We start from the raw sequence: 17699 nt of genomic DNA, 5'->3' as shown, positions 1-17699 counted from the left end.
CGAGAAAGATCTGAAGTCTGAGTTCGCCTCTACTCTAATCTTCTTCCTTGTTATAAAGAATGTGTTTATCCACTAGAAAAACTCATGAACATCGTATTATGTATCTTAACCCATATATCTGACGTGTGTGTGTTTTTTTTTTTGTTTGTTTGTTTTCTTTTTTAAAAACTGCTCAGAAAAGAATGTTGATATTACTAAAATATTACACGGTTGATTTTGATGCAGAAAATGTAAACTAATCAAGTATTATGTATCTTAGCCTATGTATCTGATTTGTGTGTGTTTTCTTTTTAAAAAAAAAAATACATGGTTGATATTGATGCAGAAAAAAAAAATTGTAACACTAGTCACGTGATGTCTTTTTAAATAAAATCCTAAAACTATTCGTTGTTTTGATCATTGACATTCTGATACTTCAAAATGAATGAGCGGCTGTTGAAGAAGGTGTATTACACGCCGTCTGACCCCGGCTCGTACGGAGGTTTTGAGAGTTTGCAAAGGGCTATAGTTGAGAAACTCGGTCAAAGAATTAATGATGACGAGATAAAAAACTGGTTACCTGAGCAAGATGCATACACTCTTCATAAACCGGTGTCTACAAAGTTTAAAAGAAACAAGGTTTTTGTGAAAAACATAGATGAACAATGGCAAGCTGATTTAGTCGACATGAGCAATTTGGCGGAAAGTAATGCAAAATTTTTGATAACGTGTATAGATATTTTATCTAAGTACGCTTGGGTGCTCGTGTTACGAAACAAGACCGGCGGTGACGTGACTAAAGCTTTTGATTCCATTCTAAGGGAAGGTAGAGTCCCAAAAAAATTACATACTGATCAAGGGAAAATTTTTTTAACAAAACCTTTCAAAACTTAATGAAAAAATACAACATTATACATTTTGCCACGGGCACCGGTCAGAAAGCTGCAGTATGTGAAAGGTTCAACAAAACACTAAAGACCAAGATGTGGAGATATTTTACAGCGTTTAACACGCGAAAATACACGGACAGGGTGCAGGAAATGGTTCATGCTTATAACCACAACCGTCATTCCAGCATCAAAATGAAACCTGCTGAGGTCACCGAAACCAATTCTTTCACCGAAACCAATTCGATACTTCAATTCTTTTTAAAACTCTTTATGGGTTACAGTCATTAAAACACAAGAAAATAAAATTCAAGTTTAAAACCAGTGACTGTAGCGATTTGGCTCGTGAAGCAAGGTAAATATTTATAAGTAACTATAACGTGTTTTAGTGACTTCTAAATATTTTAACCTAAGTATTTAACCTGAAATTAACGGTACTGGAATTAACGTTACGCTTATTTGGTCTGTTTGTCCGCCGAACAGGCCGTGTACCTTTATTAATTCTATGAAGGCGGTATCTTCCCGGCCAAGAAAGATTCGCTTTCCTTTTACTGTATACCGTAATTTAAATTAAATTAACTCAATAGAGCATGTAGTTCAGACCAGATATTGCAGGTACCTTAATTTTTGAGCGATACTCAGAGACAATCACTTATTTGGCACAAAAATATGGCATTTAATGAATGAGACAAACACAACATAAACTAACTACACAAACAAACAAAAGAAATAGGGAAAACGAAGATTAAAATAAAATAAAACAAAGAAATTAAAATTGGGGAAAGGGAGGAAGAGACTGAAAAGAGAAAATTAGAGAAAGGAAGGAATGGAATGGCAAGCTTAGACTCAAAAATTAATCACACCCTAACTGGGAAATCGTCACAGAAACTTAAATTCACCTTAAGATTCAATGAAAGATTCTTACTTAAAATTACGCATCTAAATTGGTTGGTAAAGGAAACGGTTACTTGCATTGGCTTACTGCACAAGAGTCCGGATGCAACAGAGAAATCTCTGAAAAGTCAGTTAGGGTGGGGTCAGACGTTCTTCCAAGTTCTCCTGAAGATCAGAATAGTTGTCGTTCTTGGAAGTGAAGCTTGCTGGAACTTCTTTGAAGGAAGATGGGGTCGTCTTGAAGCTGTTCCGAAAGTCTGACCACGGATTAGTGGTGTTTGTGACAATTTAAAGGTCGCAAACTCCACCCATCTTTGGGGAGATGACCAATACTTCGGTCAAGGTTTTGGAGGGAAAAAACTCCCTTTGTTTCAGGTGTCTGTGTCTTAGGTTTAGCTATCAAACTTTTAGATGACTTTAAAGTTTGATCCAGGGTGTATTAAGACGGTATGGCACCTTTCGTGCTCACATAAAATACACCAGTGTTTGAAAAACGAGTAACCGATAATTTTGTGGTCATTTGGATACTAAACATGAAGGGTAATGGCGGTATAACGGCAGCGGTACATTACATACACAGATCAGTAATCGAAGGGTGACTGATGTCAATACAATATTGTGTTCTTATAAAGGTAAAGAAACAAAAATGAAACACAGAACAAAAATGCACTTTCCTTAGGGAAGTAAAAAGAAAACGATAGCTTCGTATACATTCTGACATCAGACCTTGAAGGGGCATACGGCATTAGAACAGGTATACATTAACATGCCATGATCAGTAATTAGAGTATAACTGATTTTAAAATACAATGTTGTTTTCTGACACATGAATAAAATACACCCTTGTTAGGAAATTAAGGAGCAAATAATTTTAAGTCAGGCAAGCCTTAAAAGAAGGACACATTACAAAAAGGGTTATAAGAATGAGAACCTTAGAGTACCTTATCTTCGGGTTTTATTAGTAAAAGGAATGTCTCATTGTGTTGTGTGTGTGTGTGTGTGTGTGTGTGTGTGTGTGTGTGTGTTCTGTTTGCGGGCCCCTAATAAGCCGCATGGGGTTATCTGGTCTTTGTGGAGGCTCCAGACATTCTGGAGCCAGGTGTGGGTGTGTGACGCTGTGGAGTGTAGCCCTCAATAAAATCGTAAAACCTGAGTGGTCATCGGTTAATTGAACAGTAGATGTTGAAGTTTGGGGTGCATGGGACATGAAATCTAAAATGACGTGTACCAGATGCTACATGACGTTGTTAGAATAACCCGTTCGAAAGGACAGTTTGAAAAAGGATACGAGCAAAATTTTACAGATGAATATTTTTCAATTTACGAGCGGATCCCTAGAGATCCCCCTGTATATAAATTACGAGACTATGATGGTGAAAAAATTGAGGGAACGTTTTACGAACCTGAGTTACAAAAACTCATAATAGGTAATGACAGATCGTTCAAAATAGAGAAAATCCTGTCTGAAAAGATTCAAAACCGGAAAAAGGTCTGTCTGGTGAAATGGATGGGCTGGCCTAAAAAATTTAATTCCTGGGTTCCTGCTGAAGATGTAGTAAACATTGAACTTTAGTGTTTAAAAAGACTCATTACAATCATACCGATTAACTATAATTGATAACCATGGACGAGTGTGGATTCTATGTGACTCTTCCAAGCAACGCGTCGAAGGACATTTACCCTAATAACAAAATATCTCAATATACAACTAAATTTGCCAAACCAATTGATTTAAGAGGAAATTGGGAAGTTTCGCTTTCAGAAGTTCAATATGTGCACAGTTGGAATACATTGTCAGAGGAAGACTCCGCGTGTTCCGTTGGTTGGAGGGAGGGTAAAGGAGTAAGCAGAGTATTATTTAAGATAAATCATGGATATTATAAAAGTATTGAAGATCTAGTTAAAGAAATCAATGAAGCAATGCAAATATCCAAACTCAGCATTACTATAGTTTATAACCTTGTGAAAAATAAAATACATATGGACACCTCAAAACCGTATTTCTTCAAAACCAGCGGAAAATTAGCATATATGCTCGGCATGACCCCGGATATAGCAATAACGTAGCTCGCCCCAGAAGCACTGCACCCCGCTGATATTCACGCCGGATTTTACACAATGTATGTATATACGGACATTATCGAGTACTAAAGAGTCGGTGACAGCTTTGCCCTGCTACTCAGAGCCGTACATATAACGGGTGAAAACAACCGAGTCATCAGTATTACTTACAATAAGCCACACTACGTGCCGCTCATCAAGAACCACATTACAGATATTTTAATCGAAGTCAAGTCGGATCAGAAAAAACACGTACCTTTTACTTACGGGAAGTTTATAGCTAAACTACACTTCAGACCAGCTAAACATTCCTTCCGTTTGTAAAAAAAAAAAAAAAAAATGATAGAGAGAGGCCGGGTTAACCCGCAAACCTACATAGATTATTACGTCGCTCAAGCCGGAAATGGACTCCCGGGATTTCAAGGAGCCCCCACCATGTATGGTTCGGGGTTAGGAGGATTATTCAGAGGCTTGTTTAGAATGGCAATTCCTTTCCTCAAAAAGGGATTTTCTATAGTCAAACCTCATTTAAAAACGGCAGCAAAAAGTGTTGTTGGCGAAGTTATGAGCAGCATTATCAGTAAAAAACAAAACCGGAATCAGGACGGTTCGGGTCTCACCCCCAGGACAACGACACGTGATTCCTAATAAAAGACGTAGGGTGGCTAAAAACAAGTCCAGTGTTAAAAGGAACAAGACAAGAGTCAACAAGCGTCAACCTGTCTCTCAGAAAAGAAAGCTGTTGAACATTTTCTAAAATCATGGCTCTCTAACACGGACTATCCACGGAGTGCACAAAGTCCGAATTGGATATTTTCACACTACCTTATACACAGACGAGTATCATAAAGTACACCTATATCGAAATACCCCCGCTTTCTGCTCTGACAGACAACGGTCCTCTGGAGTTCTTCGTGGCAGGAAATGGTGAAGATTACCTGGATTTGACATACATTTATGCATGTTGCCTGTAAAATCGTGAACGCTGATGGCACCAATATAGCTGACGACGCAAAGGTGGGGGTTGTTAACTATCCTATAGCCTCTCTTTTTTCACAAGTTGATATACAGTGTAATGCTGGGTGACCGCCTTATTTCTCAATCCAGCAATACATATCCGTACCGAGCAATTTTTGAATGTCTCCTTAACTATGGAAAGGACACCTTGGAAGCACAATTTTGTGCAGGATTATTCTACAAAGACACAGCGAGACATATGGATGCCACCGACCCTGCAGGTCGCAATGAAGGTCTTAAGCAAAGGTCTCAGTTTAGTGCTGAAAGCAAACACTTTTGACCTCATTGGTCACATTCTCTCAGATATATTTTTTCAAGATAAACTTTTACTGAACGGCGTCGATTTGTGGGTTAAAATGGTTCGAATTAAAGATGAATTTTGCTTAATGAAGGAAGGCAACAACAATTTCACTCTGAAAATACTCAATGCATCTCTTTTCGTGAAGAAAGTTTCGGTATCACCGTCAGTGAAACTCAGACATGCGCATGCGTTGCTTTCTGCCACAGCTAAATATCCCTTAGAGAGAGATTCTATGAAAACATTCAGTCTGGCCGCTGGGAGTCGCATTTGTTCGCAAGATAATTTTTTCCTCGGACCTTTGCCTAAAACCATAATATTTGGTATGGTGGATAACAACGCCTTCAGCGGGGCATACAATAAAAACCCTTTTAATTTTAAACACTACGACACAGAGTTTGTAGCTTTGTACGTAGACGGTACTCAATATCCTGCAAAACCATTTCAACCCGATTTCCAATCCGATAATGCGGTTTGTGAATTCTATTCTTTAATTTTAGCATCAGGAAAGCAATTAAAAGATCAGGCATTGGCGATAAACAGAGAAGAGTATTCACGTGGTTATACTTTGTTTGCATTCAATCTGAATCCAGACGACGACTTCGTCAACACCCGTCATTAATAAAATCAGGGAACATGCGAATGGAACTCAGATTTCGACAACCCCTACCGAGAACGGTGAATCTAATAGTCTATGCTAGTTTTGACAGCATTTTAGAAATAAACAACTGAAGAAATGTACTCATAGATTACCAGTAACGTATGGATACCATAGAACTAACTGATGTTATGAGAAGCTGCCGCCGTCTACAAAATATATTCCGAGAGGTTGTGGCTAGCGACGAATTACCTACAATTCCTCTGAGAAATTTCCCAGCCATGTACATTGTGAATACACATCCGAGACACATGCCGGGTGAGCACTGGCTAGCGTTATGTCTTAATAACGAGTTCTCCGGGGAGTTTTTTGACTCCTACGGAAACAGACCGGACTGCGCGCTCTTTCCTGATTCTATTCAATACTTTTTGAGTAAGAACTGCCGTGAAATAAAATATAACCCCGTTCAAGTACAAGATTTTACTTCAGTTTGTTGCGGACAGCATTGTGTATATTTTCTGTGTCACAGAGCTAAAGGTTATAAGTTTGATAGTATTATGTCTATGTATAGCAAGGATTTAAATAGAAATGACAAAGCAGTTGTGTCTTTTGTGAAAAAAATGTATCCTAGAGTAAATAAAAAACACTCGTTTAGTTGTGTGCAATGTGTAAACTCTCTGAAAATGTTTCATTCAAGTCATTTTCAAAAATCATGCCAATCACTACGAATAAGAACAGGGGGTGGGGAATGATAGTCTCTGCTTTTAGTTGGTGAAGGCGTGAGGCTTCGAGTGGGGTGGGGGTCATTAGATCTTTTGATGTCAGATATTTTGCGTCGAACAGCGCCATTAGGTATTGTTGAAACGGGTATATTTAGTCTAGCTATTGTATACAGCAATTCTGTCCAACCTAACGGTCTCCGATCCTCCGAAACCTGATGAGGTGCCGTGAGATTTTTAAGCAGATCCACCATGTGAGATCCTTTGATCGTGTTCCCGTTAAAAATAAATTCACCCTCGTCATTCCACGAAGCAGCATCACCTGATTTTAAAAGTTTTTCCATAATGTACGAGGCATTTCTTTTACACCTCGCTGAAACGTTAGCAAGCACCTCATGTGTGATCTCATCACCGCAGGGTTGTGAAACTTCGGTCGCAGTTGCTTCAGTTTTGCTTTCTGGCATTTTTGGTAGGCTTAGAGTCAGTTGAGCTGATTCCTGATCACCCAGTTTAACCAAGTTTAAAAACTTTTGCAGGACCGATGTGTAGAGTTTTACCTTCTCGTATTCATTCAGGTCCGTCCTTCACAAAATTTGACGCATTGCTTCGTCCAAGTTGTTTTCAACTGTGTTTCTTAAACTCTCTTTTTCTGTTGCGGTATTTCTAAACTTGTCAAGTTGATGTTGAGGGACTAAAAACATTTTCTCAGCTGTCTCCATGTTGACTGTTACGGGATGCTATCAAGCTGCTTATAAACGGGACAGCAACACTGAGTAGTGGTAAAAGAAAACCTCCGGTTTGGTTTATTACTTTCCTTTTCTTTTCTACAGTTGCTCTTTTATCTGTGAAAAGTTTTATCCATTTTTTCTGCTTTTTTAATTGTCTGTACTGCTTCACTGTTAGAGGGATGGTACCTCTGAACACGTTTAAAGCTAATTCACATATGCTAAGAATGAGTTCTGTAGGTGCGTCGCGCAATATAACTTTTCTTTTCCGGGGTGGAGCCTCGTGTAACGCTTTCAACAACGGAAGTGTTTTTTTCAAGCGTATAGACATTGTTTTCAGTAAAACTTTTTCTTCTTCTTCTTCGGAACACACACACTGATTTTTCTTGCGGTAACAAACCTGATCGGAGTCTGAAGTCTTCTGGAGTATTTGATTTTAGGTCAACAAATAAATAACCGTACGGTCTGGTGGTGGTGTCTTGAAAACATTCTAAAAAATATTTCCTGTTACTCGGATACATTTGTTGAGCCAGCACACTGATCTGTAATTTATCTCTAGGGTTTTTAAAAAGAACCATGTAATTGGTGTTCAAATTGATTGTTTAACTAGACTTGCCTTGAAAAAACAAATACTGAACCAGATATATGACACTCAGATTTCTGTGATGCGTGTATTTAGTAAAAGCTTTTTCCACCTCCTCGTTTTTACTCGCAGATTCCATCAAGTCATCTATTATCACCAAATTTGTTTTGCTGGGAGGAAACAGTTCGTCATCACACAAAGAATCAGGGATTCCTTGAATAAAATTGATGTTTATTTTGGTCATCAAATCATCGTACAAAGGTTGCCAATATGAATAAATCCTTACAATATTTTCAGGAAGTTTGGACAATACCTCTTTACAATTTTCCAGCAGCATTTTGATAAAATAAGATTTCCCACTATTACTAGGTCCACATACAATACATGGAAAGGGCAGATGCAGCCTCGTGTCGAAAGAAGTCACATTCATATTTGTCCTTGACAAGTGCTCACAAATGTACGGCATACAGACATCAAATGAACAACTTACAGACATTCATACATTCATATATACAAAAAGAAAAGAAAAGAAAAAAAAAATTGGTTTCAATACCCGTAAGGGAGAGTTGTGAAATCAGGAAATAATACACGTTTATCATACACAACCCTGAATCTTTTTACTTGCGTCTGGTTTCTCAAATGAAACCCCTTTTTATCTCGAGTGATTTGATTATGCGACGTTATAAGTTGACAGGGTTTATCAGGGAATTTCACTTGATCGATCACGAGATCTGTCAATGATTTCAAATTGATAACTTTGGAATTGTTGTAATTTTGAGTAAATCCCTTAGCTCTCATTGTCTTTTTTCCTTTTTTAGTTTTGTAACCGTAGGTTTTAGGACCTGCACTTACAAACTCTACTATTTGATCACCGTCGTCTAGTTCGCTGGTAAGACCCCCCAAATAATCGCTCAAAGGCGGCATCCAATCCCCTTCTTTACTTTTAAAAATGACGCTGTCGGTGTCGGTGTACAAACAATGGTGGTTCAAACAATCCATCAGATTGTACAGTTCAAGTCTAGCATAGGCAGTGGTGAAAATACCTATGAACACATTAGCATTCCCCGGTTTAACCATCATATCGTCCACATAACGCCACTGCACAAGAGCAACCTCATCAGACAAAAAAGAGAAGTGACTAACGTTGTAGATACCTGAAAATATGAAGTTTAAAAATTCTGCAGGATCTCTGATCAGAGTTGTGTTTGATCTGTCCGGTCTTTGGCACATCTTGCCCCACAATGAATTCAACGCTAGTTTAGCCACAGACCATTTGGCAGGATTTACGTTAATGTTATTTTCTTGCAATTCAATTCCCTCAATACACTCGTAATTTTTAATGTATTCACGTTTTGTGGATTCATCGACTACCCAGGATGGATACCCTGAACTTTCCTGCTTTGTCTTGAGAAACATTTTAATGTAGCCTGTAAACAGGTTTTTGGATCTTTCAGGAAAATGCCAGACTTCAAACAGTTTTAATATTTGGTAACCTTTCTCGACGGCTTTCGCTAACTCGACGGAGGCCCACTTACCCGTTAGAGCTCGTGCCTGGTCTGAATGATTGCAATGTTTTAGTTGTTGCTCGCTGCATGTTCTGCACAGAGGGAAAAGGAGTTTGTTATTTACACGGTACGGAAGAAGACCACAGACCTCTAGGCGGTAACACTTTTGCTCTAACTATTCCGAAATAATTATCCAGAGGTTCAAAGTCACGAAAAATGATTGTGGGGTGACCGATAGGATATGTTTTCGACTTGTTTACATACGGATAAAGTGACGTGAAATCGTAATAATCTATTCTCTCACCGGGTTGTGCTACATAGTGTAAATGCAAAGCGTTTGTTCGACCGCCGTATCTCGAGGGATTAAACATTTGGGAAAGTCAAACTCTTTTAGAAAGTTTATCACTCTCACGTCGTTTTCCTTCATTTCACACCACTCGTGCTCCCAGAGCATTGTGACATGCAAATTGTGTGTGTCTTGCAAATACTTTATACTTTATATACGTTGCAATATCTTTTCCAACGACTTAACCCTGACATCACCAAAGCTAACTTTGCGGTTAAGAGGATGCGGTGCTGATGAGGGAAAGCACTTTTCACAGCCGTGATAAAAACAACCGAGAAACTCAAAAGCCTTACTCGTCTGACCCACTTCACAATATCCGTCAACGAAATATGAACCGAACCTGACTTCACCTTTGTTCAGAGCATGTTGAATAGGTAGGTTATGTGTGGCGGAAATGTATTCGAGCCACTGAATGGCAGGTGTTGAGTAAGATTTCTGCCTGTTGATGTAATTATCAAGAGGTGGAATGGCGAGAACGTTTTTTTCGAGAAACATTGTTCTAAATATCTTAAGACAAACGGAAGCAATCGTAATAGAATTAAAGGATCCACCGTTGTACTTTTTTGAATTTCATTTCTGAAAGCTATACAACCTTTTCTCAAAATGTCTACGTCATTTACACAGTATTCAGTCATCTCTTTCTTGAAATCAAAAACTTTGTCAGACACCGTCGCATACCACTTGAAAAAATCCTCCCTGTCTTTAGACATCATGTTATCCACACCATAAAACCGAGGTTTGGGGTACGGCCCTACATAGTTTTGATTTTCTAATGTGTTCCAGAAATTAGGAAAATAACCTTTCTTTTTTTCTGAGAACCCCATGGCCTTAGGAAGATTGCTAAGCTTCATGGCTAAGAAAGACAGGCTATCGATGTATTTCTGGTTGAAATCGGTATCAGTGAAACACAGTATCTTTCTGCCTTGTGCAATAATCTTGGGCATGATTCCTTCTTTCACTAAATGGTTTAGCAAAAGGTAAGAATCAAACCCTCTAGCATTATGCGCTATAAAGGTATAACCTCTGAATCTCCCACGGCGGAAATGTCTAAAAAAACGCTGTGATGCATGTGTCACCTGAAAACACCTATGTCTGACCACGGTAATTAATACAGCATAAGAAATTAGATGAATGAGTACCCGTTTCCTGTCTAGTTTCAAAATCATAAAAGATCTATCTCCTATTAGACTTTTCCCTCTTTAAAGGCTGTATAAAACACCTGTGTTCACAATCTGTTTCAAGTTTTTCACCACAGAACTGACACAAACTCTCAGGGCAAACGTGACGTTTAAGACCAAATGGGTTGTTGTACACACTATTACACTTGCTGCAGTAGAATCCTCTATTGCACTGAGAAAATTCACCTCCTTCTGACTGGCGCAACGCTTTGTGACTATCGAAACAATATTTTGATCTACACAACCTCATACAATCCGGGCATTTTGTTATGTTTTGAGGGTGTTTGTAGCAGTCTACATCACAACAAACGTTACAACTATATGCACAACTATGGTTCCGCATATCCTTAACCCCCGAGTGACAGAAATGACAGACGTAACTACATCCCAAAAATCCAGTGATGTTTTTAACACCGTAATAATGATTGTCATGCAAAAACAAGTACAACGTTTTTTCATGTGGTGTCTTGCTGGTTTGAAAGAAAGAGAATCCTGCTTTATCGCTAGTTTTGTACACAATTACAATTTTACACTGTACATGTGCCTCAAATTTACTCACATCGGCAAAGGTGACGGGTGTGTTTTCAGTTAAACCTACAACGTATTGGAGCTGTTTAGCAATTTTTTCATTTTGAAAATCGCTTTTATCACGATTTAAAAGCTGTGTAACGCATAATGCAAAGCACATGTCTTTATTGTAAAAAATATACAAGTGTCGCATCTTCTTCTGTACAACTTCTGAATTGAATATTGTAGCAACTTTCCGTCTACAACCTATACCACCGCGAGGTGGTCGAACTATCTGTACTACCAGTTCAAGCGATTTATCCGTAAATATGTCACGATTACTTTGAATGGTATTTTCGAGCATGGTCAAAAAAGACTGTAAATCGATGGCTCCATTGACTAGTTGAATGTGAGATGACACATTGAGTGTAACACCTCTAATTTCAACGGTGACATAATCCTTAGGTGAAATCATTTCATTCGCAACTTCTATCACGCTGTTTAAAATCTCTAAAACATAATTATAAAATTCAGCAAAACTGTTGACATTAGCGATAGAAGAAAAATTCACTCTTCTTATGATCTCTGTGTTATTGAAGTTGCCACGATTAATTATCCTAATATTACTATCTACACCATGGCCTATTTGATTGTTTTCAACACTAGGTGGCGCATTGTCTACGTGATCTAAGGGTACATTTTCAACACTAGGTGGCGCATTGTCTACGTGATCTAAGGGTACATTTTCAACACTAGGTGTCGCATTGTCTACGTGAGCTAAGGGTACATTTTCAACACTAGTTGGGGCATTGTCTACGTGATCTAAGGGTACATTTTCAACACTAGGTGGCGGCGCGTTTACTGATGTATCATTTACCATTTCAGGAATGTACTCATGATCAGTTTCGGGATTTTGCAGAACATTAACAGGTTGGTTGATTAAGTTAATGATATTGTCATTTAACAAAATAAGATTTTGATTAAGACCGTGAAGCAAATCTTGTTGAGATGCAGGTTCTTGATGTTGACATGTTACCGGAAGTGTTGCATTAATGACACTTTGTTCGTTAGATAAGTTAAAACTATCGTTCAATTGGTTTACAGCTTCTATCAAAAAGGGATTTAACTGCACAGGTTGATCTTGATCATTTAGACTATTCTGCAACGTTAACAGACTCTGATTCAATTCTAAGAACACGTCATGATGAGGCAGCTGTGTTTGTGTCGCTGTTAAATTATCGGTCAACCCCGGATTAGGGCTCTGAATATCATGTCTAAGTGTCGCTCTTAAACCATCATTCAACTCATTGATTGCATCAGTTAAAAAGGGATTCAGGTTTGTGTACGGGTCACGTTGTAACAGACTACTTGAAAAAGTCGAATTTTCACCAAAGCAGAGATCATGTGACGATGTAGGGTCATTTTCAATTCTAATTTTTTTAGCTTCTGAAGAGGGAGAATTACTCGAACGCTTCTGAGCCATTTCTAAAATAATAATGTCTTAACAATTCTTTATTCACCATAACACACCAATTTAAGGATTCCAGAGTATTACGCAAGGATTGAACATACTCATTGTCAGAAGTGTTTTGCAGTGCGCTGTAGACATGCTCAAAGTTTTCAGTTATTCTATCCCTTAGCTGAAAAAAATCCTGAAGAGTGTCTCCAATGTTGAAATTTTCTTGTCCTTCAAAGCCACCTCCGGTTATGTTAGCACCGACATCTCCAATGTTGAAATTTTCTTGTCCTTCAAAGCCACCTCCGGTTACGTTAGCACCGACATCTCCAATGTTGAAATTTTCTTGTCCTTCAAAGCCATCTCTGGTTACGTTAGCACCGACATATCCAATGTTGAAATTTTCTTGTCCTTCAAAGCCACCTCCGGTTACGTTAGCACCGACATCTCCAATGTTGAAATTTTCTTCAACGGATTGAAAGTAGTTTCCTACTCCTTCGAAGACGGCTTCTAAATAGAATACAGATTACAGAAAAATGTGTGGAGGATTGTTTTACACTCTTAAGGGTTGTTTGAAAAGAGAACGCTAACGACCTTACCCAAAACATTTGAACCATCGTAGTCAGCGTAGTCAGACGTTGTACCGGTGTCTTCTGAATATGTCACACATACAAAATAATGAATAATTAAATAATTAAAATATCATATAAGGTTAATGAAAGATTTACAACATTCATATTTTCATGGTGTAACTTACGCGTAGTTTGTAAAACTGGTCTGAGCTGTGGGGTTACTACAGCTATCGGCTTTTGGATAGATTCCGGATGTTCCACCGTTCTTAGGCCTAGCACGGACGTTGTAGGAGACTCGTCGTCGGAAATAAACTCAATAGAACTGTCTAAAAATGAATAAACAATGAATTAAATAAATATTTAGCTTATAATGTAATATATGATAAAACAATCGACTGAAAAAAAAACACAGATCTAAGAGTCAGAATGAAATTACCCTGGAAGGGTCGCGTTTGTTTGATACGTTTTCACAGACAATTGTGTCAGATAGGCTGGTCTTGTTCTGTAATTAAAACAGACTTTACGTATAAACCCAACTAAAACTAGTTATAATAAGTCACTCTTCTAAATATTGAAAATCTCATGTATGGTAATATCAAACTATAAGCATTCTAATACTTATAAATTTATAATAAAGTTAATAATAAGCTCTTACCTATTGAAAAGGCCATGCTCTCAATGCTTAGAAGATCGTAGATGTTCTGTTCCGTTGTGGGATTTCCAAAAGACGTGAAGTCATAGCCAAATTTTCGCAACATTCTCACTTTTTACCTACATACGGGTGGGCGTGTCCACTCAGGATGTGTGTACGCGTTTGTGCGTGTGCACGTTTCTGCTCAGGGTGCGCGTCTTTCTTCTCACGCGCGTTTGGTCAGGATGCGCGTGTGTGACGTTATAGATAGCACCCTCATTGACTAACGATCAGACTGAGAGACGCTCCTAACACAACAGAGGTGTCATAATCTTGATTTGAAAACCATCCGGTCTGAGGGGAGTGGCAACCTATCACAAAACAACCCCGGATCAAACACGAGTTTTAAGTACCTATCTCTATCTAGTCAATCAAACATATGGACTTGTTTAACAACACTACTTTCCTCTGAGGGGTCATAAATCCCCATTTAAAAAAACAACAACAAAACATAGGTCCTTGTTTTACAATACTGCTTCCTCTGAGGGGGTGTCCTTGTTTTACAACACTGCATCCTCTGAGGGGTCATAAAACCCATTAAAAAAAAAAAAAACACAACACCAAAACATAGGTCCTTGTTTTAATTACTTATCACCTGTCTACGGGAACCAGGCAAAAAACATATTTCCTTGTTTTACAACACTGCTTCCTCTGAGGGTCATAAAACCCCATTTAAAAAAAAAAAAAAACAACACCAAAACATAGGTCCTTGTTTTAATTACTTATCACCTGTCTATGGGAACCAGGCAAAAAACATATGTCCTTGTTTTAATTACTTATCACCTGTCTACGGGAACCAGGCACGATGGTGTTAAAACAATATGAAAGACAGGGGTGGTTGTGAGAGGTAAAGTGGGGTCTTTAACTACTTGGAGTCAAGACATACATCTACCACACCAGAAGGTATGACCTTTGACCTTTAATAATTTCATATCACTAATGACAGCTGTCATAACAGCTGTCATACCAGCTGGCATAGCAGCTGTCAGGGGTAATAAAACTGTCAGCTTGATGGAATATGACCTGTAATACTCTCTCTCAATATATTATGAAAAATTAAGAAAATTCATTTGCTCTAATAGATAAGTTTACTACAGTACATGTGTAACTGGTAGTAAAAGGAGAGAACTATGTTTTTTATAAAAGCATTAGCCAAGCCAATGTTGTCCTTGGCCTTAGATTGCCGTAACTGTCTAAAAACTTCAGCAATTTCACTCTGGTCTTCCTCTTTTATACAAAAAGATCTTGTTTGATCTCTCAGTATGTGTTTTAATTGGACTGGTTGAAAATTGTTAGCCAAATCCTCAGATGATTGGATAAAGAATCTATTAAATTGATTTGCAATTTCAGTCCTTTCGTTAGTAACGATTCCATTTATATTTTATTCCGCTATTAATTTTTGTTGTTTAGGCACTCTATTAGTTAAAATATTTAGATGTTTCCAAAGTTCTGAACTGTTCCCTCCTAAGGCGGCCATCAATTTCATAAAGTAGTTTGTTTTTGCTTTGCTTAACTCCCTAACTACTTTATTTCTTAATCCCTTAAAAACAAGTATATCTGTGTTAGTTTTTGTTAATAATGTATGTTTGAGCGCAAGGTCTCTTTTTTCATCAGCTGGAGAATATCCTTATTCAGCCATGGTAAAGTAGTACAGCAGGTATCTAAATCATGAGTTTGCCTAACATTATTCCAATTCATGTTCTGTAATTCATCTTCAAGTTGAGTTCTTTTATTTTTGGGAATACCTATAAATTCTAATTTATGCCGAATATTACAAAAGGAATATGGACAATTTTTGGATAGCTTTCTAACGATTAACATCATATTGTGATCAGAAAGACCTGTGATTAAGTTGTACGTTTTACTCACTCGCTCAGTTCTATTTGTGAAGATCAAATCAATAAGAGTTTTACAGCTTTTTGTTAATCTTGGTTGGTTCTTTGATTATTTGGTTGAAATTATGCTTTAAGTAAAATGTTTTTAGCTTTTGCGTATTACTATTACTTAACCAATTTATGTTAAAATCTCCTTGGAAGATCTCACAGCGACAATTTAACTGTTTAAGTAAGCCATCTAGATCAGTGGTCCCCAACCCCCGGGCCATGGACCGGTACCGGTCCGTGGACCAAATGGTACCGGGCCGCCCAAGGAACATTCAATTATTTCCATTTTATTTACTGTGGTGTATTTCTCTCGGGTTTGTGCGACTTTCCATGGACGAGAGGTTAACCGGGAGCTGAGAGACGTCACCTAAATGAGACCGCACCAATACCGCGCATGCGCAAAATATCATGATATCGGGCCGGGTTTAGGTGACATCTGGAACTGAGCAGCTGCAAGCGGCAGTGGTGTTGTAGCTTTGGTGAAGAGAAGGTGTGTATCGCTCTTCTCTCTGTTCACCGGTACTTTCTCATGTTTAACAGTGCTTGGTGTTTGCTCAAATTTAACCCACAAATGAGCAAAAATGAGTACGAAACAAACGTCGTTAGAAAGTTATAAACTCTGCCGGTATTCTGGATTAAAGTCGTGGACGGAATACCCTGAGATTTTCACCACAGCACTTAAATCCCTATTGCCATTTCCGACATGCTATCTGTTTGAAGCAGGGTTTTCTGCAGTGATGGCAACCAAAACAAAACAACGGAATAAACTGGACATAAGCAACACACTTCGGGTGTCATTGTCTCCTATAACCCCAGATGCAACCGTCTCGTTGCAAAGAAACAAGCTCAGGGTTCTCATTGATTTAGCGTTGTAGTGAGTTAAAAAGGCATGTTTAAATACAATTAAATTAAAATTATTATAGCCGCCACCCGTCACCCCCAGCGGGCTGCGGTAAAATGATCAAACATTGACCGGTCCGCGTTATTATAAAATGTCATTATAAAATGATACATCATGTGAGGGGGATTATATAAAGTAACAATATTAAACTTCATTTTTGTCGACAACACTACAGTGATGCCCACACATTCTAAAAGTGTTTACACATTTAATTTCTTTAATATAAATCAACACACCACCACCCCTGCCAGTTAGTCTATCTTTTCTAAAACAAATATAACCAGGTACATCAATCATATGTGTTGGAGTATTGCTATTTAGCCAGGTTTCACTTAAACATAGATAATCCAAATTATAATCTGTCAGTAAATGTTGAATCTGATGTATTTTTGATATAATACTTCGAATGCCCTCCAAAAATGCCACTTGGTTTAGTCTTCGGGTCCCATATAACCTTTGCATGATTAAATGTCTGAAAGAATCTAAATTGTCTTTGTTTACATACCGCATGACCAGTAGCCCTGGTGGTTCACTGCAGCAGTTACTAGGCCCGGAATTGTGCCCGTAGTCTGGCCCGGTGGTAACTGGACTGCTGCTGCTGAGGCCTAGTTCTGGCCTAGTAGTTGCTGGGCTATTGCTACTACTGCCTCTGCTGAGGACTGAGCCTATCCTGCTGGTAGCTTTGCTGCCGCTGCTGAGGTCTGAGCCTGGCCCGGTAGTAGTTAAGCTATTGCTAGTGCTGTTGCAAAGGCCTGGCCCAATGGTAGCTTGGCTAATGCTAAGGCCTAAGCCTGGCTCAGTGGCAGCTGGGCTACTGCCACTGAGGCCTAAAGCTGGCCTGATGGTTGTAGATCTTCCGCTGCTGTGGCCTAAGCCTGGCCTGGTAGTTACAGACTGTT

The 17699-nt window shown here is 38.5% G+C and overlaps 1 protein-coding gene across 1 annotated transcript; it reads right to left on the bottom strand.

The window, feature by feature from the left end:
* Positions 1-8012: 8012 nt before the first annotated feature.
* On the bottom strand, positions 8013-14355 carry LOC125141154. Its single transcript, XM_047813166.1, has 6 exons — positions 13981-14355; positions 13762-13827; positions 13511-13651; positions 13353-13406; positions 13177-13263; positions 8013-12996 (listed from the first exon to the last, which is right to left on the bottom strand). Exon 6 carries the CDS (start codon positions 12778-12780, stop codon positions 10786-10788), a length of 1995 nt encoding a protein of 664 aa, XP_047669122.1. The 5' UTR covers positions 12781-12996; positions 13177-13263; positions 13353-13406; positions 13511-13651; positions 13762-13827; positions 13981-14355; the 3' UTR covers positions 8013-10785.
* Between the last annotated feature and the right edge of the window lie 3344 nt (positions 14356-17699).

The sequence above is a fragment of the Tachysurus fulvidraco genome, chromosome 5 (assembly GCF_022655615.1).
Source record: "Tachysurus fulvidraco isolate hzauxx_2018 chromosome 5, HZAU_PFXX_2.0, whole genome shotgun sequence".
NCBI classification, from domain to species: domain Eukaryota; kingdom Metazoa; phylum Chordata; class Actinopteri; order Siluriformes; family Bagridae; genus Tachysurus; species Tachysurus fulvidraco.
The sequence above is the reverse complement of the archived record's forward strand: the minus strand, read 5'-3'. Positions and strand labels throughout refer to the sequence as shown.